The sequence below is a fragment of the Zootoca vivipara genome, chromosome 3 (assembly GCF_963506605.1).
Source record: "Zootoca vivipara chromosome 3, rZooViv1.1, whole genome shotgun sequence".
Lineage (NCBI taxonomy): Eukaryota > Metazoa > Chordata > Lepidosauria > Squamata > Lacertidae > Zootoca > Zootoca vivipara.
The window spans coordinates 71,175,518-71,202,615 of NC_083278.1; the positions used below are offsets into that span (position 1 = coordinate 71,175,518).

Here is a 27,098-nt window from a genome sequence, read left to right on the forward strand (position 1 = left end):
TCAAAACAGGCCACAACTTTATTGAATGCAAACAAAAGAGGTTTGGCTTGGGACAATCAAAATAATTCTTGCCCAGTGGCTGGAAGTGAGGCGTGGTCAATCCAGATGGGGGTTCCTAAGACTTACATCCAATTGGGGCCCCAGTGAAGCCTCTGCCGCCCTGCAGTGCTGCTGCACCAAGAGGGGTGAGCGGACTTGTGTGGTAGCATCCCCCTAATTACTAGATCAGAAAGAAGAAAGATTCCTAAACTGGAAAATATTTAAAAAAATTAATTTCCATTTTGAAATTTGGTATAAGAATTTTGAAGACTACTTTCTTGAGCTGAAGATCAAGTCTTCACACAGATTAGCAGGTGGTGCTTTGCAAATGACACATTTAAAAGTTTTAAAAAATAGAGTGACAGATGTATCTGGACTGGAGACAGATATGAATAACTACTGGATTTCACATACAGTGGAACCTCGGTTTACAAACACCTCGGTTTACGAATTTTCGGTTTATGAATGCCGCGGACCCATCTGGAACGGATTAATTTACTTTCCATTACTTTCAATGGGAAAGTTCGCTTCAGTTTTATGAACGCTTCAGTTTATGAACAGACTTCCGGAACCAATTACACCCATGCTTTGGGTTAAGTACGCTTCAGGTTGAGTACTCTGCGGACCCGTCTGGAACGGATTAATCCACTTTCCATTACTTTCAATGGGAAAGTTCACTTCAGTTTATGAACAGACTTCTGGAACCAATTGTGTTCATAAACCGAGATACCACTGTATTCAGAAATGGAGGTTCTGTTGCTTCGTCCTAGAAGTCTTGGTGCAAGCAATTTCCTGGAATCTGCACAGTACCTAACTGTGGAATATATCATCACTGAAGCAGTCAAATGCAACATTTTCCTGTTGCCTAGAATGGGCATGCAGAGGAATGTGGCTCCAGACAGGGAGGACTTCCTGTCATGCCTGCTCTGGAGCCTCCTTCCCTTGTGTGTGACCAGGTAGATGGGCGTGGACCTCTTCTTCTGGCTCTTAGCCAGCACTTGGCTCATCCTTACAGAGGATAGAAAGCCTGAAGCCCAGCTCAGACTTATTTTCTCCGCAAATGTAACTGTAACCACAAGATAAAGCCTGCCTTCAGATTACTGCTGCGAACTGAGTGTAAGTCAACTTTACTCTTACCTTTAAAGAAGACTGTTGTGGTTTTATTATTTATTTTAAGAGGGAAATAAAGGGGAAACTTACCAGGAACAAGCCAGACCAGACAATCCAGACTGCATTGCTAAATTTAAAAGGATTCTAACGAATCATCAGCTTGCTTCCAGCAATCCGCAATGGAATGTGCTCTGCTGTTTGCTCAAGTAGCGTGAGTGAGGAGGGATAATATATATTCAATATATCCTCTCCTACCTTCCTCAACATTCCCACACTAACCAGATGTGGAGATGGCAAGAATTCAGATGGCTTTAAAAGGCTATCGGACAAGTTCATAGAGAACAAGGCTACTAGTCAACATGGTTACCACTCTACCTCCATGGTCAGGGGCAGCATTTGAATCCCATTTGCTGGAAAACAAGAGCAGAAGAGGGCTGTTGCCTTCCTGTGGTTGCTGGTGGGCTTCCCATGGGGGCTTCAGAGGCTTCTGTGGGGAACCACACACCAGACTAGAGAGGCAAGAGCTCTTATGTTTCATAGGCCCTGGGGCTCCAAGCATCAAAGGGTGGGGTTTAAGTTCTGGGAACACCAAGTTAAAGCATTAAAAGCAAAGCTTTTGTGTAAGGGTGGGTCCCAGAAGTTCATACCTTTCTAGTATGTAAAAGTTTAAGCAAACCTACGGTAGTCAGATAAATAGATAGCTCTCTTGAGACAACAGCAGAAGATACCAGCTGATATGGGATGAAAGTCATCAACTGCATATTACTCTGTCTCATATTACTCTGTGCTGTCTCATGGTTTATCGTAAAATGCTGCTAGAAAACAACACTCCAGTTGCTTGTACTCACAATACAATTTCACTAGTGTTTCTACTGCCCTGTAGAGGGAAGAACTTGTTACGCATTTTTGTTTCCCAGCCAGTGGTGGAGCTTCATGCACCGGGGGGCGGGGGCGGAGAACAGGCGGGGCTGGGGCTGGGGCAGGGGCGTGGCATGTGTCCTGGGGGCGGTGCGCCCAGCACGGGTGGGGGAATCACCCATGATGGCACCCTGCCGGGATCGTGCTGGCAGGGGCGGGGCACTCCCCCGCACTCATCTTCCTCCGCCAGTGTTCCCAGCAACTGCTTTTCTGATGTATGCTGCCCATAGCTGCCAAGTTTTCCCTTTTCTCGCGAGGAATCCTATTCAGCATAAGGGAAAATCCCTTTTAAAAAGGGATAACTTGGCAGCTATGATGCTGCCTCTTTTACAGGTGATAATGTATAGCCATGCCATGATTGGTATGTAGGTATATATGGTAGAAGCTGATCTTTCAAGTAACCTGGTCCCAAGCCAGGTTAAAAGGATAATAACCGTCACCTTAAATTGGCCAGCCAAAGCAGTTGCGCAATATGATCCGACTGCCCAGTTCCATAAGTTATTCTGTGGCCTTATTATGGACACCCTGCAGAATCTGTGCTGTCCTTAAATCCGCCTGCCATATACCATGTCACAATAGTCTGAACAGGAGGTTACAGTGGCCAAGCCATCTCCATCCAGGTGTGGTTGCTGCTGGCATTTCAGCTGAAGCCGATAGGAAGAAACCACAGAGGTCCCTTTAACCACTAATGACAAAACTGGATCAATAACTGACCCCAGGATGTGAACCTGATTCTTTAGATGGAATTCCAACCCTGTTCAGAACAGGTTGAACCCCATTCAGCTGGGTGTATGAATCACCCACCTGCAGCACCGACATCTTGCCTCGATTGAGTCTATTCACCTTCATCCAGCCCATTGCCGTGCCCAAGCATTGATTCAGTAAGTCCACAGCCTCCCCTGCATCTGACGGAAAAGAGAGGGAAAGCTGAGTGTCACCTATATATCTCCACCCACATCTCTAGATGACCTCTCCTGGGAGTTCCCTGTAGATCAGGGGTGGGGAACCTCAGGTCCACAGGCCAAATATGGCCCTGAGGCCTCTTTATCTGGCCCTTGGGACTCTCTCCAGCCCATATCCCTCCCCAGCTACACACTTCTCTCCTCAAGCCACACCCCTCACAGGCCTTGTTTCACACCCTTCGTGAGGGTTTCTATCTGGCTGGACTCTGATAATGACTCTGGCTTGCCCAGATAAATGCTAAAGTGGGCTACGTGTGGGTGTACCTACTGTAGAAAGGTAAGAATTTGCACTCATTGCTCTGTCTACTTTGGCCTCTCACCCTGCCCAGCACTGGCATGTGGCTCCTGGAATGTTGCAGGAATATGACCCTCAAGCTGCAAAGGTTTCCCAACAGAAATGTCAACATTAAATAGCTCAAGGGAAAGAACAGAAATCCGCAGGGCCCCAATTGTGCAATTGCAAAGGGGTTTGAGCAACAATCCCATCTTACTCAACTCACCCACCGAGTAGGAGTGGAACAACTGCCAAGTGTTGCCTCTCACACGTAGCTTGGTGAACCTCTGCAGAGTGGTATAACCAATGGCTTAGAAAACCCCTCAGAGGTCCAAAGGAATCAGTCTCTCTCTCTCTCTCTCTCTCTCTCTCTCTCTCTCTCTCTCTCTCTCTCTCTCTCTCTCTCTCTCTCACACACACACACACACACACACACACACACACACACACACACCACACACCCCTACCTGCTTTGCCAGCAAAGGTTATCCCAAAGGGCAAACAAGGCAGATTCTGTCTCAAAACTAGGCTTATTGTCATTGGTTAATGTATTTTTAACCTTCTGTTGGAAGCCGCCCAGAGTGGCTGGGGAAGCCGAGCCAGATGGGCGGGGTAGAAATAATAATAATAATAATAATAATAATAATAATAATAATAATAATAATCAGCATCATAGTACAGTGGTACCTCGGTTTAAGTACACAATTGGTTCTGGAAGTCTGTACTTAACCTGAAGCATGCTCAGTGGCGGAGCTTCAGGCTCCGGCACCGGGAGTGGGGGCGGGGCTGATGCCTGGGAGTGAGGCGTGCCTCCTGGAGGGGCGGGGTGTGCGTTCCGGGGCGAGGCATGCCTCCCGGAGGGGCAGGGCGTGTGTTCCAGGGGCGTGGCACGTCTCCCGGAAGGGCGTGGCACACATTCCGGGGGTGGGGCGCGCATTTTGGGGGTGGGTGTCTGCGATGGCGCCCCTTGGAGCCCGCCGCTCGGGGTGGCCCGTGCCCACTGCCCCTATCTTCCTATGCCCCTGAGGGTGCTTAACCTGAAGCGAACTTTCCCATTGAAAGTAATGGAAAGTGGATTAATCCGTTCCAGACGGGTCCGCGGAGTACTTAAACTGAAAGTACTCAAACCGAAGAGTACTTAAACCAAGGTATGACTGTAATAATAATTACTGAGGAGGCAGATTTCGTCTGTGTCTGATCATGGCTGCTCAATGACTAACTGCAACTTCTCGTTGTTTACCACATTTATACATGAATCACTCTCCCATGCTCCACACACACAAGGACTGTTTTCTGAACTCCAAAACCAATTCTAATTCTAAAATGTGTGTTGGGAATGCAGGCAACATTTCAGTAGCTCCACTGCTGGGTAGTATGCCTCTGAATACCAACTGCTGAGAATCGCAAGTGGGGCAAGTGGACTCATGTTCTGCTTGCAGGCTTCCCACTAGCATCTGATTAGCCACTGTGAAAACCCAATGCCAGGTAAGATGACATTGGAACTGATTCAGTAAAACCCTTCTTAATGCTGATGACTTCTGAAAGAATTGGCAGCCCAGGTGCAGTGCCGGATTTACGTATAAGCTAAACAAGCTGTAGCTTAGGGCCCCCCAAAAAATTTAAAGGAAAAAAAACACCTGGATGTACATTTCCAAAATATAAGATAAAAAACAAATAAAATAAAGCCTACATACAGCAACAGTGTTTTGTGTTGTGTCGGTTTCTATTTTGTTAGGTGCAAATGGCTTTAGATACCTATTAGGTCCATAAATTACAATATAGCATATACCGGTATTCAACACAAAAAACAGTGACAGTTTGTTGTTGACGAAGGACAGCTGGACATCATAGCTGCCAAGTTTTCCCTTTTCTCGCGAGGAAGCCTATTCAGCATAAGGGAAAATCCCTTAAAAAAAGGGATAACTTGGCAGCTATGCTGGACATATAAAGGGCCCCATTACCTTCAGTAGCTTAGGGCCTCATCAAACCTAAATCCGGCCCTGCCCAGATGTCAAGGACTGCAGTTAACTTGCAATGGGAACGATGCCTAATGAGGAACGACTTAGGGAGCTGGGTATGTTTAGCCTGGAGAAGAGAAGGTTAAGGGGTGATATGATAGCCATGTTCAAGTATATGAAAGGATGTCATATAGAGGAGGGAGAAAGGATGTTTTCTGCTGCTCCAGAGAAGCGGACACGGAGCAATGGATTCAAACGTCAAGAAAGAAGCTTCCACCTAAACATTAGGAAGAACTTCCTGACAGTAAGAGCTGTTCGGCAGTGGAATTTGCTGCCAAGGAGTGTGGTGGAGTCTCCTTCTTTGGAGGTCTTTAAGCAGAGGCTTGACAGGCATATGTCAAGAATGCTTTGATGGTGTTCCCTGCTTGGCAGGTGGTTGGACTGGATGGCCCTCGTGGTCTCTTCCAACTCTATGATTCTATAAAGGCTAGAGATGTTTTCCAAACATCTTCCAGCAATCTTCGTTAAACAGTAACTTTACATTCTGAATGCCTCAGCACATACCTACAAATTGCAACTGTGGTAATCTATTAACTTTGTTCTGATCAACATTCATTTGTTTGGGCAGAATAGAGAAAATATCAGTTTTCATGAAGTGCCCGTCCCATCAGACACAAAGATGGCCGTGAGAGGTAAACATGGGATTGAAATTACGGACAACATATTGGCTGATGGTGTCAATCTAGCTCCAGAAGATAAACTGTTGACCTATAATGGGATTTTGTATCCTGCTGTTGTTTGCAAGCTAGAAAATTTCCAAGCTCTTGAAACCTTTGATGCTAGAATGGATGATGTGATCCTGGTAGGATATCCTAAAACAGGTGAGTAGCCATATTTTCTACCCTAACAAAAATGCCTTATGAAAGGCAGTATATAAGGAATATAACCATACATGGAAGATACAGGCAGAGGGCCTTCTTAGTAGTGGCACCCACCCTGTGGAATGCCCTCCCACCCGATGTCAAAGAGAAAAACAACTACCAGACTTTTAGAAGACACCTGAAGGCAGCCCTGTTTAGGGAAGCTTTTAATGTTTGATGGACTATTGTATTTTAATATTTTGTTGGAAGCCGCCCAGAGAGGCTGGGGAAACCCAGCCAGATGGGTGGGCTACAAATAATAAATTATTGTTGTTATTCTTCTTATTATATTCAGTATAAAAAACAAATCGCAAAGGTGCTGTTACATATAGCCAAGATTTTTATGATGAATCTATATAGCCCAACCATGATGAGGAAGGAGCCATGGGAGGAGTACTTATATGACTCTCCCTGTTTATATACTCAAAAAATGGAGAACTGTCTGATTTGGCTTCACCTCCAGATCTGATCATTGATAATTCCATTATTGATCTAGTCAAAATAAAGTCAAGATTAAAAGTTCATTTATAATAGAATTTCCAAAATTCAGAACTGATGCATGCACAGCATTACTCTGTTTTCCACATCTTTAAATCATTTGCTTCTCCCCAATCCCACACCCTGGTGACACCAATGTGCACAAAAACTCTGCAACAAAAGCAAAGTTGTTGTGCTTGCACATGCAACTGCAGCACAATTTATTTTCTGTGGGGCTGTTACTGTCCCCACATGTGTGGCGGAATAGTGCCTGATGATGATTCCAGTTCATCATTAGTTAATCTATCACTCCCATTATAGGCAGGTGTTCCCTGGGAGGCGGAGCTAGAGGGCATTCTAAATGGCAGTTGGCAGTTGGCAGTTGAGAGTAGAGTGTCAGAGAGGGATGCAGGAGCTGTATTAACAAGTCTGTGTTATATAAAAAGAAGATATGTGCTTTTGAGAACCAAAGAAATTCATGTTTATAAGTTAAATAATAAAGTTAAATGTGCTTAAATGTTCACTGACTCGGCAGTGTCTCAGTACCTTCAGAGGTGTGACAAAGAGGGGAGAACAAAGCTTTCCTGTGGAAGAGGAAACTGTTTGCTTTTTTCTCTTGTCATACAAAGGGCTGGTTAGCGAAGCTAAAGGAGCCACATAGTTGCCTAAGGGAGAGGCACATTGTAGCAGTAGGGATCTCAGGGAGGGAGACACCACTGGTGGCAATAGGTTGCGAATGCAGTGCCTGAGGTACTCTGGAGACAAGTCCAATTTGGACACTGGAGGTTTTTCTCCTGTTTGTGGAGAAGCACAGGGAGAGCCTCTGATATTAAAGCAGTGAGGGGTGGGAAACAGGGGATCCCTCACAACATGTCTATTCAAAAAGAGTCTTGATAGAATTGTATGTGCAATTACATCAAGTTTGCTTTTTTGAGGTGTCCTCAATGTCAATTTTTTCATATATCAATTTATCAGTATCAGTTATCATGTAATGTGAAGAGGATGACCAATGAACTGAAGCCCATATGTGCAACATTCAGAAAGAAAAATGGGAATATTGGTGAATTTCTAATGCATTGGTTCCTTCAGAAAGATAACCAATTACTTCAACATTCTGGCATCTCAACAAGTCCAATTAATTCAGAACTCCAAAAGTTCAGAAAGATCTCAAGCTTTGAGAGAAACCCAAAACCGACCAATTCACCTATCCCTAAGTCACAGTGCTGTAGTCCCCATCTGTCAGTCAGTAGGGATGACACACATATATCACCTGTATAACTACAATCCCTGAGGTTTTCTGGTGCATAATTGCCCATGTTATCATTGGTGAGAAGTCACCAGTAAAGGATACCAGGGGACATTTGTGGACAGTGTCCTTGAGCACCAGGAATTTCTATGAGCAAATTATTTAAAAGCAGCATGAAGCCATAGTGGTCATTTGCATAGCTACCAAGTCCCGGTTAGAAAAATACGGGATCAGCAGCGCCGGCACCGGAAGTCGGAGAAGCAACTTCCGGTGCCGGCGCTGCCCGATGTCTGGTGCCCAGACATGGGCAGAGTGGCACCGCAAAAAAATCTGGGGGAATTACGGGATATTTCGCCATTCGGGATGACAGCGGGATACGGCTTTAAAAACGGGAAAACAGGAGACTTGGCAACTATGGTCATTTGTGCCAGTCTCAAGCACATACATAAGACATATTTCATTTCCTTCAGGTACAAATTGGCTTGAAACCATGCTCAGTGGCTTGGAAATCAGGGCTGGGAAATATACAGAAGCGGAAACGGAAAGAAGAAAGGCTATTGAAGAAGAATTATCAGTGCCTTCACGCCTCGAGTTTGGGAATCTAGATGCATTCAAGGTTAGTTCATCAACAATCAGCACATCACTGACTTTATTTCTTCTCTGAAAAGCATTTTAAGCACAGTTTTTTTTTAAAAAAAACCTATTATTATTATTATTATTATTATTATTATTATTATTATTCTGCACCCATCAGGCTAGGTTTCCTCAGATACTCTGGGCAGCTTACGGGAAATATAAAAACATGTGGATAACTGTGCACACAATAAAAGAGTTGTATTTATCACATGACACATATCACATGACGCATATCACATGACGCAACCACGGGTTGCGAACATGATCCATGCGGGAGGCATGTTCGCAACCCGCAGCGTTCGCAGCCTGAAGCACTGCATCTGCGCATGCGCGTGATGCGATTCAGCACTTTTGTGCATGCACACGCGGTCATTTTGCACTTCTGCGCATGCGTGAGCACTGAAACCTGGAAGTAACCCATTCTGGTACTTCCGGGTTCGGCACGGTCCGCAACCCCAAAATGCCCAACCCGCAGCATTCGTAACCCGAGGTATGACTGTAGTGAAGAAAGGAATGAATTGACCACAGTGTTTATTTCCTATCTTATTTAAGAGGATGACGAAATTACCTTCCAGAAGGATCATAGTAACTCATCTCCTTCCTCATTTACTACCCAAATCTATTTTCAAAAGTAAAGCCAAGGTAAGTGCATACATCTTAAAGTCTTTCAGCTAAGACTGCTTTACTGCAACATTCACTTAAATGTCATTTCAGAGCATTAAGAGCACATTCTTAAAGCGTGATTTTTATCTTTGTGTTTCAGATACTGGTGCTGATTCGGAATCCAAAGGATACAATGGTGTCTTATTTTCATTTTAACAATAACCTTTCTGTCCTTCCTAATTCAACATGGGATGCACATTTCACAGATTTTATGAATGGAAAAGGTATCCACTTTATTTTGAATAAAATCATGCAAGAGTAGTTCACAGTATGGAAAGAGGTCCTGGATCTGCCCCCCCCCCCATTCTGATGTCCAGGTGGGAGCAGAAGCTGCGAGTGTGTATTATCACCTTTGGTTAATATGCCCACTGAATCCTTTCTTAGGGACTTAGGACCTAGACACTGTCATGAATGCTATGGCAACCTCTTGTAATGTGCTTTTAGCTGGGGTTGCCTTTGAAGATGGGCCAGAATTGTCCATCTGCCAGAATCTAGCAGCACGACTCGTAATAGTGGGCCTTCATGAACTGTGCTGTTTCCCAATGTGTATCTAGGCTAATCTCAAAATTTAAAATTCTACATGCAGTCACATGCATTCTTAAAACATCAGTGTCCACATGCATGGGAAAGCAGATCCAATGAGCGTTCCCGCATGTGTGTATGCAGGCGAGTTTATGTGGGTATGCTAGCAGAGAGCCTGTTAAGCGTTAAAATGTTGATATCATCTACTTTGAAGTGCTCGTTTTGGAAAACAATGCTGCTTCCCCCAGCAATTCTAATTTGTATAGCTGAATTTGCTTATAATGATAAGCTTTAAAATGTTGAAATCATGCAGCTCTCATCTCCTTTTTATCCAGTGTGTTGGGGCTCCTACTTTGACCATGTCTCAGAATGGGACAAGTACATTGACGATGAAAATGTCATGGGCATATGTTACGAAGAACTTAAGGAGGTGAGGTTAACATTAGCCCCAGGAAGATCAAAACTAGGTGTGTTTTTTTCTAAACTGCTATCGAAGCGATAAATGCACAAGGACACTTTATACGTGAATGTCCTGTCTGTGATGAGTGCGTACGGACATGCCATTTCATGTCTGACCGTTTTCTGAAATGCTCATAACACAGTTGTTGTGTAGGGTTGTGGCCTACGCTGGCAGCTAAGCCAAAGAGATGGTTTCTTCTGGCCAGAGTTTTGAAAGCAAAAGCATATATTAGGCTAGAATACCTCTCAAGGGATACCTAGGTCGCTCTACACCTGTCACTATTGCAAGGCCAGGAGGAAGCAGGGCAGAGACCACAGCTGAAGAAACCACTTGTGTGAGTTTCTTTTTATATGACATTGGCCTCCACCTTCAGTGTAGAGTTAAAACATCATTTTTATTCTTATATTTTGAAGTAATGTTATTTTAAAAATATAACAAAAAGAAAGGGGAAAAATATTGCCAGCTGACTTACAAAAACCATTAACCAATCAGTCCTAATTTAAACATATAGCTTCATATGTCCATATATGCCTAAATAGGTATTTAAATTATAGGTAGGTAGCTGTGTTGGTCTGACGTAGTCGAAACAAAATAACAAAATTCCTTCCAGTAACACCTTAGAGACCAACTAAGTTTGTCATTGGTATGAGCTTTTGCACACTTCTTCAGATAGGTATTGAGATAGACGAAAGGCTGGTGAAATCTTTGGACTACTGAATAGTAGATGATGTTGTGTTAATTTAACAGACACATAACTTTTGCTCCACTATAGATGTAATGTTTTTGACATATGCAATATGCTCTCTCTTGGGTTTTTTTTTTTGGGGGGGGGAGAGCTACATTCAGGATTGCAAAAAAAATAGCTGATTTCTTTGGGTTGGTCTCCACCTTCAGTGTAGAGTTAGAACTTTTATATTTTAAAATTATTTTATGGGCATATAACAAAAAGAAAGCGGGGGAAAGCCAGTCGATATGTACAACAAAAAATTAACCCATCAATCCTAATTCAAGCATATAGCTTTATATGTCTATATGCCTAAATAGATATTTAAATCAGATTGACAAAGGGGTAGTAATAATAATATGGTCCATGGGGTCACGAAGAGCCGGACACGACTAAACAACTAAACAACAAGAATAATAATTTATTATTTATACCCTGCCCATCAGACCTGTAGTAGTACAGGGGTCAGCAAACTTTTTCAGCAGGGGGCCGGTCCACTGTCCCTCAGACCTTGTGGGGGGCTGGACTATATTTTGGAAAAAAAATATGAACAAATTCCTATGCCCCACAAATCTCTGGGTTGAGATGCATTTTAAATAAAAGGACACATTCTACTCATGTAAAAACATGCTGGTTCCCGGACCATCCGCGGGCCGGATTTAGAAGACAATTGGGCCACATCTGGCCCCCGGGCCTTAGTTTGGGGACCCGTAGTAGATGGTACTTAGTTAATTTAACAGACACATTACTTTTGCCCCACTATAGATGTCACCAGTGATTTTTTTAAAAAGTGTCAGTACTCGCCAGCAAGCAGGGGAGGGCCAGTGGGGGCGTGGCCTGATGGCAAGTCTGGGTGGTGAGGGCGGCATAGCTGCTTGATGTTACCTCGTCCACCCACCAGGGCGCTGCTGCTTGGGTGAAGAAGCCTCCCCTGCCTGACTTTGGGAGGGAGGCAGCAGGCCTCCAGGATCCTGTCAGAGCATTGTGCCTCCTTGTCCTAAGCCGGACAAATGCTTCTGAGAGCCCTTGTGCCTTCTTCCCCCCCCCCCAAAAGGTTGCAGTACTGGCCTTTTGGACAAGTGGCGTGCACTTCATGCAGCATAAGTGCTTGGTGTGTATCCACAAGCTGCTTTCCTCAATTCTTGAAGGAAGATGAATGGAAATAAAAAATGTCTATGGGGGGGGGGAAAGGTGGCAGTACTACATACTGTTGCATACAGCTAGAATGAAAGGACTAGATTTGACATGTTCTCTCTTGTTTTTTGGGGGCCAAGCATCCAAATTTAGGATTGCAAAAAATCGCTAAGTTCTTTGGGTTTTCTGTGAATGAAGAAGAAATTAAAAGTGTTGTAGAAAATTGCAGCTTCAAAGCTATGAAGCAGAAGTCTACCGAAACTCATGGAGCATTTGGAGACGCTCTTTTCCGCAAAGGTAAATTTCTAGGGTATGGTGAGGGTTAATAAGATTGTTCACCGACAGTTGTCTGCTAAGTGATCACAACTATGTACAGTTACTTATCAAGCTATTTGTGTGTGTGTATGGTTTTGTAAATTAGGGATGTCACAAAGGCTTGCAAGGTTTATATTTCAGTTCAGACCTGTGATTTCAAGTCATGTTATCATTCTTTGTTATCATTCAAGAAGACAGGGTAAAGGAATAGGAATCCATGTTTGATTGAATTAAATCAGCTCAGACATTGTTGAGGATTATGGTGGAGAAAAAGCTCCCATCATCATGTCTCTGGTATCAGCATACAGCATCCTGGGGAACTTGCTCATGTCACATTGAAGCCCCTTTCTAATGCCTGCTTTGGACTCTCCTGTCCGCATATCCCCCCCCCCAGTAGTGGACAGCACTGAGCAACTGGGAGCCACCACTTAAATTTCCCACAATGATTTGATTCGTCTCCTTGTTTCCAAGAGCTAAGAGGGCACCCATGTTATATGGGGGACTTGGCATGGGAGGGATCCATCAGAAGGAACTACACCAAGATCCCCCTCACATCATTAGGCAGTCCTGTCTTTTGTGTCTCTGACTTTGGTGTCGGACGTAGATACAAATTGGATAATACATTTTAAAAGAGAAACAGGTGGTGATTTTTCAAATATTACTCGGACATACATCCCACAAGAGATGGTTGGAGTTTATGGAATAGGATGTCCATGAGTCCTACTTTACAGAAGACAGTGATCTTTTTTTAAGAGCTGTTCCTAGTCATTCTTTACCTAAAGGTGTCCTCTGTTTGAGGGCTGTCCAGTCCAAGGTTGGTTTAAAGAGCACATAAGTCACTTGATGTCTTCCCCAATCTGGTGAGATGTATTTCTATTCAAATGTATGCAAATCCACTTTTTTTGACATTGCATAGCCGTCTACCCTATTGTGAAGCAAGAACCAGTGCACTGTCCTCTTTTAAAGTTAGTTTTGACTCACCGGTAGTTGTAATTAACAGCTCCTGTGTGAGAGACTTATGCACAGTGAGTGGTTAATAAATAGCATGTTTCATAGAAAATCCTAACAGCAGCTGTGTGGTGTTCAGCTGAGGAGCAAACGATTATGGTTCCTTTCTGTCAAAGTCAGTTACCTCCTTTAGCCAACAATGGGGTGAATAGGAGCAGCAGGCCCACAATGGAACAGAGGTGAAGCAGCAGCCTCCCAGCAGTGGAGCCACTGCTGCTTTGCAGGGGAAGGGAAGGCTAAGCAAGTGGCAAGGGTGGGGCTGCACAGGAGGATCAGCAGAATATTGCTGCCATCACACAGTATTCACTTCACTGCTGTCTTCGCCTTCCCTTTCCCTTTCCCGCAAGTGGCAATGCCACTGCAAATCCACTCTACTGAAGAGACCCCAGTTTAATAAAATACCTTCTGAATATATGTTAAAACTCTTCATTTATCTTAAATGTTTACAGGATCTGTCGGTGACTGGAAGAGCCTGTTCTCAGAATCTCAGAACCAAGAAATGGACAGAAGGTTTAAAGAGTGTTTAGCCAAAAGCAAACTAGGAGCTAAGATGAAGTATGAGGTTTACTGCAAGAGCTGATGGCGCAACCTATATTCAAAGGGCTGGCTGCCTCCACCATAGTCTCCTGGAATACAATTAGCTTTGTCTTTTTCTGTACAGAACATTGAGGAAGCCATAATGTTTCCAGTCTCTTGCAATTCCAGCAGTTTTGATATTTAAGCAGGTTGACTTGCTTAAATTATGGATGCTTGAGGAATTTGTTCTTTGTGGATCTTAATTCAAACTGACTTGATATCTGCTCCTGGACTATTGTATAAAAATTGGTTATCCTTCAGTTGCGTGTTCAGACCCAGAGACCTCCCCCCTAAATAAATTCACACTTGACTCAAATTTTGGTCTGGTTTTTGGCAGAATTTAGGCCACAACTTTATTGATTACAGAAAGTGAGTGGTTGCATAGGCTCTAGTTTGACTAGCTCCCTGCACCCTTGCAGGTAGCGCTGACCCAGGGCACCAGCATAGGTCAGCCAAGGGTGAACACCTGGATAGGCGGAAAGCCAGGAACAGACTATGTCCACTCCCCAGATGCTCCCCTGGACTCAGGCATGGGCACAACCCCCCTCTCAGGGGTTGACCAAACCATTTGAGTCCCTGGATTCCTTTAACGGAATACCCTTCACATAGTGATGGTGAGAGTGTTCTCCCATCCCTATCACCTGAACCAGTGCCTATCCACAACATTACAAGATGTGACAATTTGCTACACGGCAGGCAAAACCCCAATGGCCACAGCCAATCAGCCAAGTGGGGTAAATTCCTACCGTGCCCCTGTCCCAACGACAGACGACACACGGCGGCATAGCAAGGTCAAGCACAAAAGCCCTAAAAGTAGGGAGAGGTGGGCAGGTGTTCCAAATGTACGCACCGAAAGAGGAAGCTCTGGGTCACGTGCATGTGAATATATAGGCCTCCTCAATCCGTTTGGACTGCGCCCCATTGGCCAGATTGAACCCAACATAAAGGGACCTACCAATCGGGTGTTGTGGCTGACCAATCTTACCCACCCACAACACAGGAGGTCAGTCTCCAGGTCTCACCACAACACGTGCCCTCTTTTAGGGAGGACACAATATTCCGCATTTCCCTGAATTTTGCAACGCAGCTCCCAGTTGAAACTGTGAGGTGAGCGTGTGGAATCCATGTTGCAGCTCCAGTGACGCAGCATGGCTCCTGACAGCCCTGCTTCTGTGTGTCATGTTCCTCCAGGGTTTCATCACTTGCAGTGGGCAATCTCCTTCCTCTCTAAGGGCACCCCGCCTGTGTTACTAGTCCAGCATAGTCCACTCAACTCTATTGAAAAATTCTGCATCTTGCTCTGTAGCTCAAGTTGCTATACCTTCTCTTTCAGCAAGGCAATCAGTTTGCAGTTGCCACAAGGATACTTCTGCATGTTCTCTGGGAGGAAGACAAACATGGCACAGGTGTTGCAGGTCTCTGCAGCAGCTTCTTCACCTCCCATGTCTCTTAGTTCTATGCATTGAGACAGCACCAAGGGCCTTCCCCGCTCAACACCCTCACAAATTCCCATGTTCACAAGTCCTGGTCACAAGCTCTGGTCATAAGCTCCCAGAACCTGCAATCAGCTAAGTTTAACTGCAGCTAACTCCTTCCCCAACTCACTTCCTCATTCGCAGGGCCTGAGGTGCTAAACTTTGAAGGGTAGCATTTGGTCTCAGAACGCCAAGATAAGGCATTTAAAGCAAAGCTTTTACGTAAGGGTGTGGCCACAGTAGTTCATACTTCTGTGTGCAATAGTTTAAGCAAACTTAGTCAGAGAAATCAATAGCTCTCTTAAGACAAAAGCAGAAGAAACTAGCTGATATGGGATGAAGGTTATCAACTGTGCATGGCTCATTGTTTATCTTCTTGTAAAATGCTGCTGGAAAATAACCCTATTTTACAAACCCTTGAAGTGGTGGTCCAAAATCATTTATTTGCACTGATTTCAATCAATGGACATATGATATGATGATATGATATGATAGCCATGTTCAAATATATAAAAGGATGTCATATAGAGGAGGGAGAAAGGTTGTTTTCTGCTGCTCCAGAGAAGCGGACATGGAGCAATGGATTCAAACTACAAGAAAGAAGATTCCACCTAAACATTAGGAAGAACTTCCTGACAGTAAGAGCTGTTTGGCAGTGGAATTTGCTGCCAAGGAGTGTGGTGGAGTCTCCTTCTTTGGAGGTCTTTAAGCAGAGGCTTGACAGCCATATGTCAGGAATGTTTTGATGGTGTTTCCTGTGGGGTTGGACTGGATGGCCCTTGTGGTCTCTTCCAACTCTATGATTCTATGACATATACATGGTATTATGGCTGCTCTACGACTTGCTGACACTTTTCATTGTTTGCCACACTTATTAATGAGTCTCTTTCTCCTGCTTTGCAATGCCTGTTTTCTGAACACACCAAACCAATTTCTATGAGGACCTGAACTGATCCAGCAAAACTCTTCTTGATAATGATGACTTCTGAAAGAATCAGAAGCCCAGATATCAAGGACTGCCGTGAGTATGGAATGGGAAATACAAAGGCTAGAGATACTTTACAAGCATCTTGGTTAAACAGTAACACTGTGAACTGCATCACCAGATAGGAATCATAATCTTGGTAATATATTAACTTTTTCTGATCAACATAAGTATCAATCTGTTCGGGCAGAGTAGCTCACATCTCAGTCTTCATCAAGTGTCCATTCCATCAGATACAAAGATGACCATGAACAGGAAACGTATTGAAATTCTGGACAAGATGTCGGCTGATGCTGACAAGCTAGCTCCAGAAGATAAGCTATTTACTTATAAAGGGATTTTGTATCCTCTTGCTATTTGCAAGCTAGAAAATTTCCAAGCTCTTGAAACCTTTGATGCCAGAACGGATGATGTGATCCTGGCAGGATATCCTAAAACGGGTGAGTAGCCATCTTTTCCACCCTAACAAAAATGTCTTATGAAAGGCAGTATATGAAGAACATAACCCTACATGGAACATATTCAGTATAAAAAACAAATTACAAAGGTGCAGTTACCTATAGCCAATGAATCTAAATAGCCCAACCACGAAGAGGAAAGAGTCACAGGAGGAGTACTTGTATGACTCTCCCTATTTATATACTAAAAAATGGAGAACTGTCTGATTTGGCTTCACACCCAGACTACACATTCATGTCTGAACATTAATAATGGTCAGAGGAATGGTCAGAGGAACCAACTCCCGTGGCAGGTTGCCAGGAATGGAGAAGACAAGGAAAAGTTCTTACCATCTGCCTTTTATTCAATGTTTACAGAGAGAGGCTTGGGAATGCAGCCTCTTGGAATAATGGTGTTGCCCCGAGTAAATCTCTCCTCCCCTTCTCTCCCACTTCCTCATTCATCATCTGTTCTACCAGTGGTGCTGAGGGCTCTTTGCTTCTGAGCCCTCTGCTCTTCTACTTTCAGGGCTCGCCAGGTTCGGGGGGGGGGGGAGGGTCTAGCATGCTTTCTAAAGACACATGTGGAATAGATTCCCATCCTTATGGTTACATCTCCAGCACTTACTACTGGTTTTTTTGTTCATTTTCACCAATTTTGATGGAGTGAGGTACCACCTGCACATCATTTTTTTAAAAAATTCTTTATTTAAATAGCAGGCTGTAAATTTGATATCATATTTCCAAAGATTTCCCCATTTCTCTAATTCTATTGTATATCTGAAGTCTTGGGCCCATTTTACCATTACATCCTTAACAATTTCGTCTTTTAAATACCAATTTAATAATAACTTTTTACATTTTGGATAAATTCTTTATTTGTGGGCAGTGTCCTTGAGCCGAGACCACATAACACCGGTCTTGAAAGACCTACATTATCTCCCAGTACGTTTCTGAGCACAATTCAAAGTGTTGGTGCTGACCTTTAAAGCCCTAAACGGCCTGGGTCCAGTATACCTGAAGGAGCGTCTCCACCCCCATCGTTCTGCCCAGACACTGAGGTCCAGCGCCGAGGGCCTTCTGGCGGTTCCCTCACTGCGAGAAGCAAAGCTACAGGAAACCAGGCAGAGGGCCTTCTCGGTAGTGGCACCCTGTGGAACACCCTCCCATCAGAGGTCAGAGAGATAAACAACTACCTGACATTTAGAAAATACCTAAAGGCAGCCCTGTTTAGGGAAGTTTTTAATCTGTGATATTTGATGTATTTTAATGTTTGTTGGAAGCCGCCCAGAGTGGCAGGGGAAGCCCAGCCAGATAGGCGGGGCATAAATAATAAATTACTATTATTATTATTATTATTATTATTATTATTATTATTATTATTATTATTAGCAGGGATTTCCATGAGCTGGTTATTAAAAAGAAGCATGAAGCACATACCCCAGACATTTTGCATCTCATTCAGGTACAAACTGGCTTGAAACCATGCTACGTGACTTGGAATTCAGGGCTGGGAAATATACAGAAGAGGAATATAAAAGAAGAATGGCAATTGAAGAGGAATTGGCAGTGCCTCCACGTCTTGAGTTCGGGGATCTAGATGCCATCAAGGTTAGTTCACCAGCAATCAGCACATCACTGGCATAAATTAGCCTCTGGAAAGCAGACAGATAGTGCTCATTGTCTAGGAGAACCACTCTTTTTAAAAATGAGTTTAGGAAGCATCAGAACTCTGTCACCCAAGGAGCAGACATTTGGATTCCTATGCTAGAGGGAAATAACATTGGCCTTTCTCCATACATGTTGAGCCCATAGAAGCCAGCAGCACATGCTCTTTCCGATTATTTGGGTGTTCAACTTAACTGTTCAACTTACTGCAGAGCCACACCACACATTTAAAGCACAATCAATGCACATTTTAAGCATATGACATCCCTCAAATGCGCATTGAACATACTTTAAATGTACAGCGCGGATCTGCCTTAATGCTTTCCCCAGCACATTTTGGTGTCTGGAGAAAACCTTCCATGGAGATTTTACTTATTTTTGTGGGAGCGTGGAGGAATTGCATCACTTTGGGGTGAGGGGAGTACCCGGTAATATTTCGCTGAGGTGGCCAAACAGTTTCCGTCTTCTCCCCTATTTTAAACTGCAAAAAGCTGTGGCTTGGTCGCAGTTGGCCACGTGATTATGTCGTGTCATCCTGAGGGGCACAGGTGGCCAAGCCAAAGTATTCATGGCCTGATGGACACAGTGTCTCTGAGGCAAGTTTGTTTGTTTATTTATTTTAAGAACTTGCTTCATGTCATTTCACGGTACAGTCACATGTATTCCCATCTCTGACTGTTAAAAGTTCTTCTTTTTAGCCGAAGAGCAGATTGAAGACACAGAGCGTAATAATGACATGTACCAGGGAGGCACAACCTCGCCAGGAGTCATTGGAAGAGGGTTTGCAATTTTTGTTTGGTTTAGATTGGGGATGCACTTTCCCCCGCAGATGTTGATTTCACTTTGTCATTTGTATTAACAGCAGCACATATAAAGTGTTCTGAAATCTGCCAGTTCCAGAAATCTAGCTCATCATCGTGTTTATTTTTCCTTTTTCCTGGTCAGCTGGAAGTTCACCCATCAGTCTTTATAACCAGGTTTAAAAAAAATTAACTGTAAAATACTGATAACTGTGCACACAATGAAAGAATTGTATTTACCACATGACATTACAAACACACACACACACACATTCCCAGAAAAGTGGTAGCTGTGCTTTAAAATCAGAATTGGGAAGAGTGCTTTGTATGTTATGTAGACATTTAGGAACCAACCAGGCTAGGGATTAAATAAATAAAATGAAAATAGATCTAGTGAAAGATCTGGAAGGAAATGTTTCCACTGCAATTCATACTACAATGTAGTGAAGAAAGGAATGGATTGACCACAGTGTTTATTTTCTATCTTATTTAAGAGGATGACGAAATTACCTTCCAGAAGGATCATAGTAACTCATCTCCCTCCTCTTTTACTACCCAAATCTATTTTCAAAAATAAAGCCAAGGTGAGTGCATACATCTTATAGTCTTTCAGCTAAGACTGCTTTACTGCAGCATTCACTTAAATATTATTTCAGAGCATTAAGAGCACAATCTTAAAGCACGAATCCTATCTTAATTTTTTCAGATACTGGCGCTGACTCGGAATCCCAAAGATACAATGGTGTCTTATTTTCACTTCAGCAATAATTTTTCTGCCTTTCCTAATGCAACATGGGATGCATATTTCAGAGATTTTATGAATGGAAAAGGTATCCTTTTTATTTTACAGCAAATGTCAAAAATATATATGCAAAAGTAGTTCATGGTATGGGAAGAGGTTCTGGATCTAGGACCCCATTTGGATATCTAGGTGGCAGCAGAAACCAAGTGTATGTACTTTCACCTCTGGTTAATATGCCAGCTTCATCCTTTCGCAGAGACTTAGGACCTAGACACGGCCAGGAATGCTATGGAAAGAAGGGTGACAACTAGAATAAAAAATTGGGGAGGGGCAGGTAAGCCCTGCCCTGCATAATCAATCTCAAGATGTAGCACACAGACACAATTTGAATGGAAATGTCCATCAACTTTGGGTGGGAGCTGGCCACCTCAAATATTTTATGGGGGGAGGGCGAAGGGACCTCGGCCTCTAGGAGTTGGCTCCAATGTATGATAACCACTTGACTTGACTACTGTATTGTGCTGGGTCTGCCTTTGAAGATGGGCCAGCAACATCAATCACTCCAGAATCTAGTGGCATAACTTCTGTTGGAAGTTTGGCCTTTGGCCATGTAAAATAATAATAATAATAATAATAATAATAATAATAATAATAATAATAATAATAATATATTTATACACTTGGTTTCCCCAGCCACTCTGGGTGTCTTCCAACAAAATATTAAAATACAATAATTCATCAAATATAAAAAGCATCCCTAAACAGGGCTGCCTTCAGATGTCTTCTAAAAGTCAGATAGTTGTTTATTTCTTTGACATCTGATGGGAGGGCGTTCCACAGGGTGGGCGCCACTATCAAGAAAGCCCTCTGCCTGGCTCCCTGTAAATTTGCTTCTCGCTGTGAGGGCCCTTGGTGCTGGACCTCAGTGTCCGGACCCTAGACCTTCATGAGCTGTGCTGTTTGCCAGTTCGTATCTAAGCTAATTTCAATGTGCTGGTTTCAACGTTTAAAATCCTATATTGTCAGGGTGGGTATGGGGAGCAGGTCAGCAATAACTCACAATGTGCCAGTGAAGTTAACTCTTTATTCAAAGAAACAAAACAGCTCAGGTCTAGTGAGCACAGCAACTCTTCCCATTAGATCTTGCCCCAGTGAGGCAGTTGTAAGGACGCGGGTGGCGCTCTGGGTTAAACCACAGAGCCTAGGGCTTGTTGATCAGAAGGTCGGCGGTTCGAACCCCCGCGACGGGGTGAGCTCCCATTGCTCGGTCCCTGCTACTGCCAACCTAGCAATTCGAAAGCATGTCAAAGTGCAAGTAGAAAAAATAGGTACTGCTCCGGCGGGAAGGCATTTCCGTGCGCTGCTCTGGTTCGCCAGAAGCGGCTTAGTCATGCTGGCCACATGACCTGGAAGCTGTACGCCGGCTCCCTCGGCCAGGAAAGCGAGATGAGTGCTGCAACCCCAGAGTCGTCTGCGACTGGACCTAATGGTCAGAGGTCCCTTTACCTTTACCTTAAGGTCCCCCGCCTTCCCGCAGTTGCCTAAGACTCCTCCTCCCCCAATTCCTTCCCAAGCAATCTGAAGCGCTATCATCTTGCCTGTCTCTTCTCTGCCATCTTCATACCCCTGAGGGTTCTGGGAGATCAGGGGGGAGGGGACCTAGTTGCAGCAGGAGGGGGAGACCCCCGGGATTCTTCAGCAGCCTGCTTGATCTTTGCCTTGACGCCTTTCCTTTCCAATCTCTGATTCTAGACTGCTCTCTGCCCCAGCCTCTTCCTGCTCACTAAAGCCTTTCCCCTCTTCAGCTCCTGACACCCCCTCTTCCTAGCCTGCTCCCTCTTTTCCCTCTGACAACTCATCATTGTCCCACCACCAATCCTCTGGCTCTGAGCTGTCATCACTTGGAGGTTCCCTTGGGGGTTCCCTAGCTAGTGCTTCCCACCACTCCTGTGCACCCAGCCAGTCCATGACAGCCATGCATGTACATGCCTTCTTAAAACATCCATGTGTGTGTGTGTGTGTGTGTGTGTGTGTGTGTGTGTGTGTATGCTAACAGTGAGCTTTAAATCCTCAGATAGTTCTTGCATTAAGGATCTAAGGTGTATGTGTGAATTCTAGGGGGCTCTGGGCATGGAAGAAACCAGGGATAAGGCCACAAAATGGTGAAAATGCTTTGGCGAGCTTACTCTGGTAGGATAGTGGTGGGTCGCACATTCTTTCCACCCAGAATGACATTTGGGATGGGAGAAAAGTTGAAAAATAAAGCTACTGGCTTCTGTGCACCAACAGGAAACCACTAGGAACCTCTTAAACCCCCACACAAAAAGGAAAAACTGCTGAAATGCTCCCCAAATTTGTATAGTTTCTACTTTGAAGTGTTCTTTGTGGGAAACAATGCTGCTTCCCCCAGCAATTCTAATTTGTATAGCTGAATTTGCTTATAATGATAAGCTTTAAAATGTTGAAATCATGCAGCTCTCGTCTCCTTTTTATCCAGTGTGTTGGGGCTCCTACTTTGACCATGTCTCAGAATGGGACAAGTACATTGACGATGAAAATGTCATGGGCATATGTTACGAAGAACTTAAGGAGGTGAGGTTAACATTAGCCCCAGGAAGATCAAAACTAGGTGTTTTTTTTTCTAAACTGCTATCGAAGCGATAAATGCACAAGGACACTTTATACGTGAATGTCCTGTCTGTGATGAGTGCGTACGGACATGCCATTTCATATCTGACCGTTTTCTGAAATGCTCATAACACAGTTGTTGTCTAGGGTTGTGGCCTACGCTGGCAGCTAAGCCAAAGAGATGGTTTCTTCTGGCCAGAGTTTTGAAAGCAAAAGCATATATTAGGCTAGAATACCTCTCAAGGGATACCTAGGTCGCTCTACACCTGTCACTATTGCAAGGCCAGGAGGAAGCAGGGCAGAGACCACAGCTGAAGAAACCACTTGTGTGAGTTTCTTTTTATATGACATTGGCCTCCACCTTCAGTGTAGAGTTAAAACATCATTTTTATTCTTATATTTTGAAGTAATGTTATTTTAAAAATATAACAAAAAGAAAGGGGAAAAATATTGCCAGCTGACTTACAAAAACCATTAACCAATCAGTCCTAATTTAAACATATAGCTTCATATGTCCATATATGCCTAAATAGGTATTTAAATTATAGGTAGGTAGCTGTGTTGGTCTGACGTAGTCGAAACAAAATAACAAAATTCCTTCCAGTAACACCTTAGAGACCAACTAAGTTTGTCATTGGTATGAGCTTTTGCACACTTCTTCAGATAGGTATTGAGATAGACGAAAGGCTGGTGAAATCTTTGGACTACTGAATAGTAGATGATGTTGTGTTAATTTAACAGACACATAACTTTTGCTCCACTATAGATGTAATGTTTTTGACATATGCAATATGCTCTCTCTTGGGTTTTTTTTTTTGGGGGGGGGAGAGCTACATTCAGGATTGCAAAAAAAATAGCTGATTTCTTTGGGTTGGTCTCCACCTTCAGTGTAGAGTTAGAACTTTTATATTTTAAAATTATTTTATGGGCATATAACAAAAAGAAAGCGGGGGAAAGCCAGTCGATATGTACAACAAAAAATTAACCCATCAATCCTAATTCAAGCATATAGCTTTATATGTCTATATGCCTAAATAGATATTTAAATCAGATTGACAAAGGGGTAGTAATAATAATATGGTCCATGGGGTCACGAAGAGCCGGACACGACTAAACAACTAAACAACAAGAATAATAATTTATTATTTATACCCTGCCCATCAGACCTGTAGTAGTACAGGGGTCAGCAAACTTTTTCAGCAGGGGGCCGGTCCACTGTCCCTCAGACCTTGTGGGGGGCTGGACTATATTTTGGAAAAAAAATATGAACAAATTCCTATGCCCCACAAATCTCTGGGTTGAGATGCATTTTAAATAAAAGGACACATTCTACTCATGTAAAAACATGCTGGTTCCCGGACCATCCGCGGGCCGGATTTAGAAGACAATTGGGCCACATCTGGCCCCCGGGCCTTAGTTTGGGGACCCGTAGTAGATGGTACTTAGTTAATTTAACAGACACATTACTTTTGCCCCACTATAGATGTCACCAGTGATTTTTTTAAAAAGTGTCAGTACTCGCCAGCAAGCAGGGGAGGGCCAGTGGGGGCGTGGCCTGATGGCAAGTCTGGGTGGTGAGGGCGGCATAGCTGCTTGATGTTACCTCGTCCACCCACCAGGGCGCTGCTGCTTGGGTGAAGAAGCCTCCCCTGCCTGACTTTGGGAGGGAGGCAGCAGGCCTCCAGGATCCTGTCAGAGCATTGTGCCTCCTTGTCCTAAGCCGGACAAATGCTTCTGAGAGCCCTTGTGCCTTCTTCCCCCCCCCCCCAAAAGGTTGCAGTACTGGCCTTTTGGACAAGTGGCGTGCACTTCATGCAGCATAAGTGCTTGGTGTGTATCCACAAGCTGCTTTCCTCAATTCTTGAAGGAAGATGAATGGAAATAAAAAATGTCTATGGGGGGGGGGGGAAAGGTGGCAGTACTACATACTGTTGCATACAGCTAGAATGAAAGGACTAGATTTGACATGTTCTCTCTTGTTTTTTGGGGGCCAAGCATCCAAATTTAGGATTGCAAAAAATCGCTAAGTTCTTTGGGTTTTCTGTGAATGAAGAAGAAATTAAAAGTGTTGTAGAAAATTGCAGCTTCAAAGCTATGAAGCAGAAGTCTACCGAAACTCATGGAGCATTTGGAGACGCTCTTTTCCGCAAAGGTAAATTTCTAGGGTATGGTGAGGGTTAATAAGATTGTTCACCGACAGTTGTCTGCTAAGTGATCACAACTATGTACAGTTACTTATCAAGCTATTTGTGTGTGTGTATGGTTTTGTAAATTAGGGATGTCACAAAGGCTTGCAAGGTTTATATTTCAGTTCAGACCTGTGATTTCAAGTCATGTTATCATTCTTTGTTATCATTCAAGAAGACAGGGTAAAGGAATAGGAATCCATGTTTGATTGAATTAAATCAGCTCAGACATTGTTGAGGATTATGGTGGAGAAAAAGCTCCCATCATCATGTCTCTGGTATCAGCATACAGCATCCTGGGGAACTTGCTCATGTCACATTGAAGCCCCTTTCTAATGCCTGCTTTGGACTCTCCTGTCCGCATATCCCCCCCCCCAGTAGTGGACAGCACTGAGCAACTGGGAGCCACCACTTAAATTTCCCACAATGATTTGATTCGTCTCCTTGTTTCCAAGAGCTAAGAGGGCACCCATGTTATATGGGGGACTTGGCATGGGAGGGATCCATCAGAAGGAACTACACCAAGATCCCCCTCACATCATTAGGCAGTCCTGTCTTTTGTGTCTCTGACTTTGGTGTCGGACGTAGATACAAATTGGATAATACATTTTAAAAGAGAAACAGGTGGTGATTTTTCAAATATTACTCGGACATACATCCCACAAGAGATGGTTGGAGTTTATGGAATAGGATGTCCATGAGTCCTACTTTACAGAAGACAGTGATCTTTTTTTAAGAGCTGTTCCTAGTCATTCTTTACCTAAAGGTGTCCTCTGTTTGAGGGCTGTCCAGTCCAAGGTTGGTTTAAAGAGCACATAAGTCACTTGATGTCTTCCCCAATCTGGTGAGATGTATTTCTATTCAAATGTATGCAAATCCACTTTTTTTGACATTGCATAGCCGTCTACCCTATTGTGAAGCAAGAACCAGTGCACTGTCCTCTTTTAAAGTTAGTTTTGACTCACCGGTAGTTGTAATTAACAGCTCCTGTGTGAGAGACTTATGCACAGTGAGTGGTTAATAAATAGCATGTTTCATAGAAAATCCTAACAGCAGCTGTGTGGTGTTCAGCTGAGGAGCAAACGATTATGGTTCCTTTCTGTCAAAGTCAGTTACCTCCTTTAGCCAACAATGGGGTGAATAGGAGCAGCAGGCCCACAATGGAACAGAGGTGAAGCAGCAGCCTCCCAGCAGTGGAGCCACTGCTGCTTTGCAGGGGAAGGGAAGGCTAAGCAAGTGGCAAGGGTGGGGCTGCACAGGAGGATCAGCAGAATATTGCTGCCATCACACAGTATTCACTTCACTGCTGTCTTCGCCTTCCCTTTCCCTTTCCCGCAAGTGGCAATGCCACTGCAAATCCACTCTACTGAAGAGACCCCAGTTTAATAAAATACCTTCTGAATATATGTTAAAACTCTTCATTTATCTTAAATGTTTACAGGATCTGTCGGTGACTGGAAGAGCCTGTTCTCAGAATCTCAGAACCAAGAAATGGACAGAAGGTTTAAAGAGTGTTTAGCCAAAAGCAAACTAGGAGCTAAGATGAAGTATGAGGTTTACTGCAAGAGCTGATGGCGCAACCTATATTCAAAGGGCTGGCTGCCTCCACCATAGTCTCCTGGAATACAATTAGCTTTGTCTTTTTCTGTACAGAACATTGAGGAAGCCATAATGTTTCCAGTCTCTTGCAATTCCAGCAGTTTTGATATTTAAGCAGGTTGACTTGCTTAAATTATGGATGCTTGAGGAATTTGTTCTTTGTGGATCTTAATTCAAACTGACTTGATATCTGCTCCTGGACTATTGTATAAAAATTGGTTATCCTTCAGTTGCGTGTTCAGACCCAGAGACCTCCCCCCTAAATAAATTCACACTTGACTCAAATTTTGGTCTGGTTTTTGGCAGAATTTAGGCCACAACTTTATTGATTACAGAAAGTGAGTGGTTGCATAGGCTCTAGTTTGACTAGCTCCCTGCACCCTTGCAGGTAGCGCTGACCCAGGGCACCAGCATAGGTCAGCCAAGGGTGAACACCTGGATAGGCGGAAAGCCAGGAACAGACTATGTCCACTCCCCAGATGCTCCCCTGGACTCAGGCATGGGCACAACCCCCCTCTCAGGGGTTGACCAAACCATTTGAGTCCCTGGATTCCTTTAACGGAATACCCTTCACATAGTGATGGTGAGAGTGTTCTCCCATCCCTATCACCTGAACCAGTGCCTATCCACAACATT

The 27,098-nt window shown here is 43.8% G+C and overlaps 2 protein-coding genes across 2 annotated transcripts; both read left to right on the forward strand.

Moving 5' to 3' along the window:
- The first annotated feature begins 24 nt into the window (after nucleotides 1-24).
- LOC118081927 (sulfotransferase 6B1) lies at nucleotides 25-16,458 on the forward strand. The gene is made up of 8 exons (XM_035108531.2): nucleotides 25-1,155; nucleotides 5,890-6,142; nucleotides 8,375-8,520; nucleotides 9,093-9,182; nucleotides 9,304-9,427; nucleotides 10,061-10,155; nucleotides 12,184-12,340; nucleotides 13,816-16,458. The coding sequence occupies exons 2-8, from the start codon at nucleotides 5,941-5,943 to the stop codon at nucleotides 13,944-13,946; spliced, it is 945 nt and encodes a 314-aa protein (XP_034964422.2). The 5' UTR covers nucleotides 25-1,155; nucleotides 5,890-5,940; the 3' UTR covers nucleotides 13,947-16,458.
- Nucleotides 16,459-16,527: 69 nt separating this feature from the next.
- Nucleotides 16,528-26,759, forward strand: LOC132591904 (sulfotransferase 6B1-like). Its single transcript, XM_060272826.1, has 7 exons — nucleotides 16,528-16,842; nucleotides 18,305-18,450; nucleotides 19,802-19,891; nucleotides 20,014-20,137; nucleotides 22,547-22,641; nucleotides 24,673-24,829; nucleotides 26,305-26,759. The coding sequence occupies exons 1-7, from the start codon at nucleotides 16,644-16,646 to the stop codon at nucleotides 26,433-26,435; spliced, it is 942 nt and encodes a 313-aa protein (XP_060128809.1). The 5' UTR covers nucleotides 16,528-16,643; the 3' UTR covers nucleotides 26,436-26,759.
- Nucleotides 26,760-27,098: the final 339 nt, after the last annotated feature.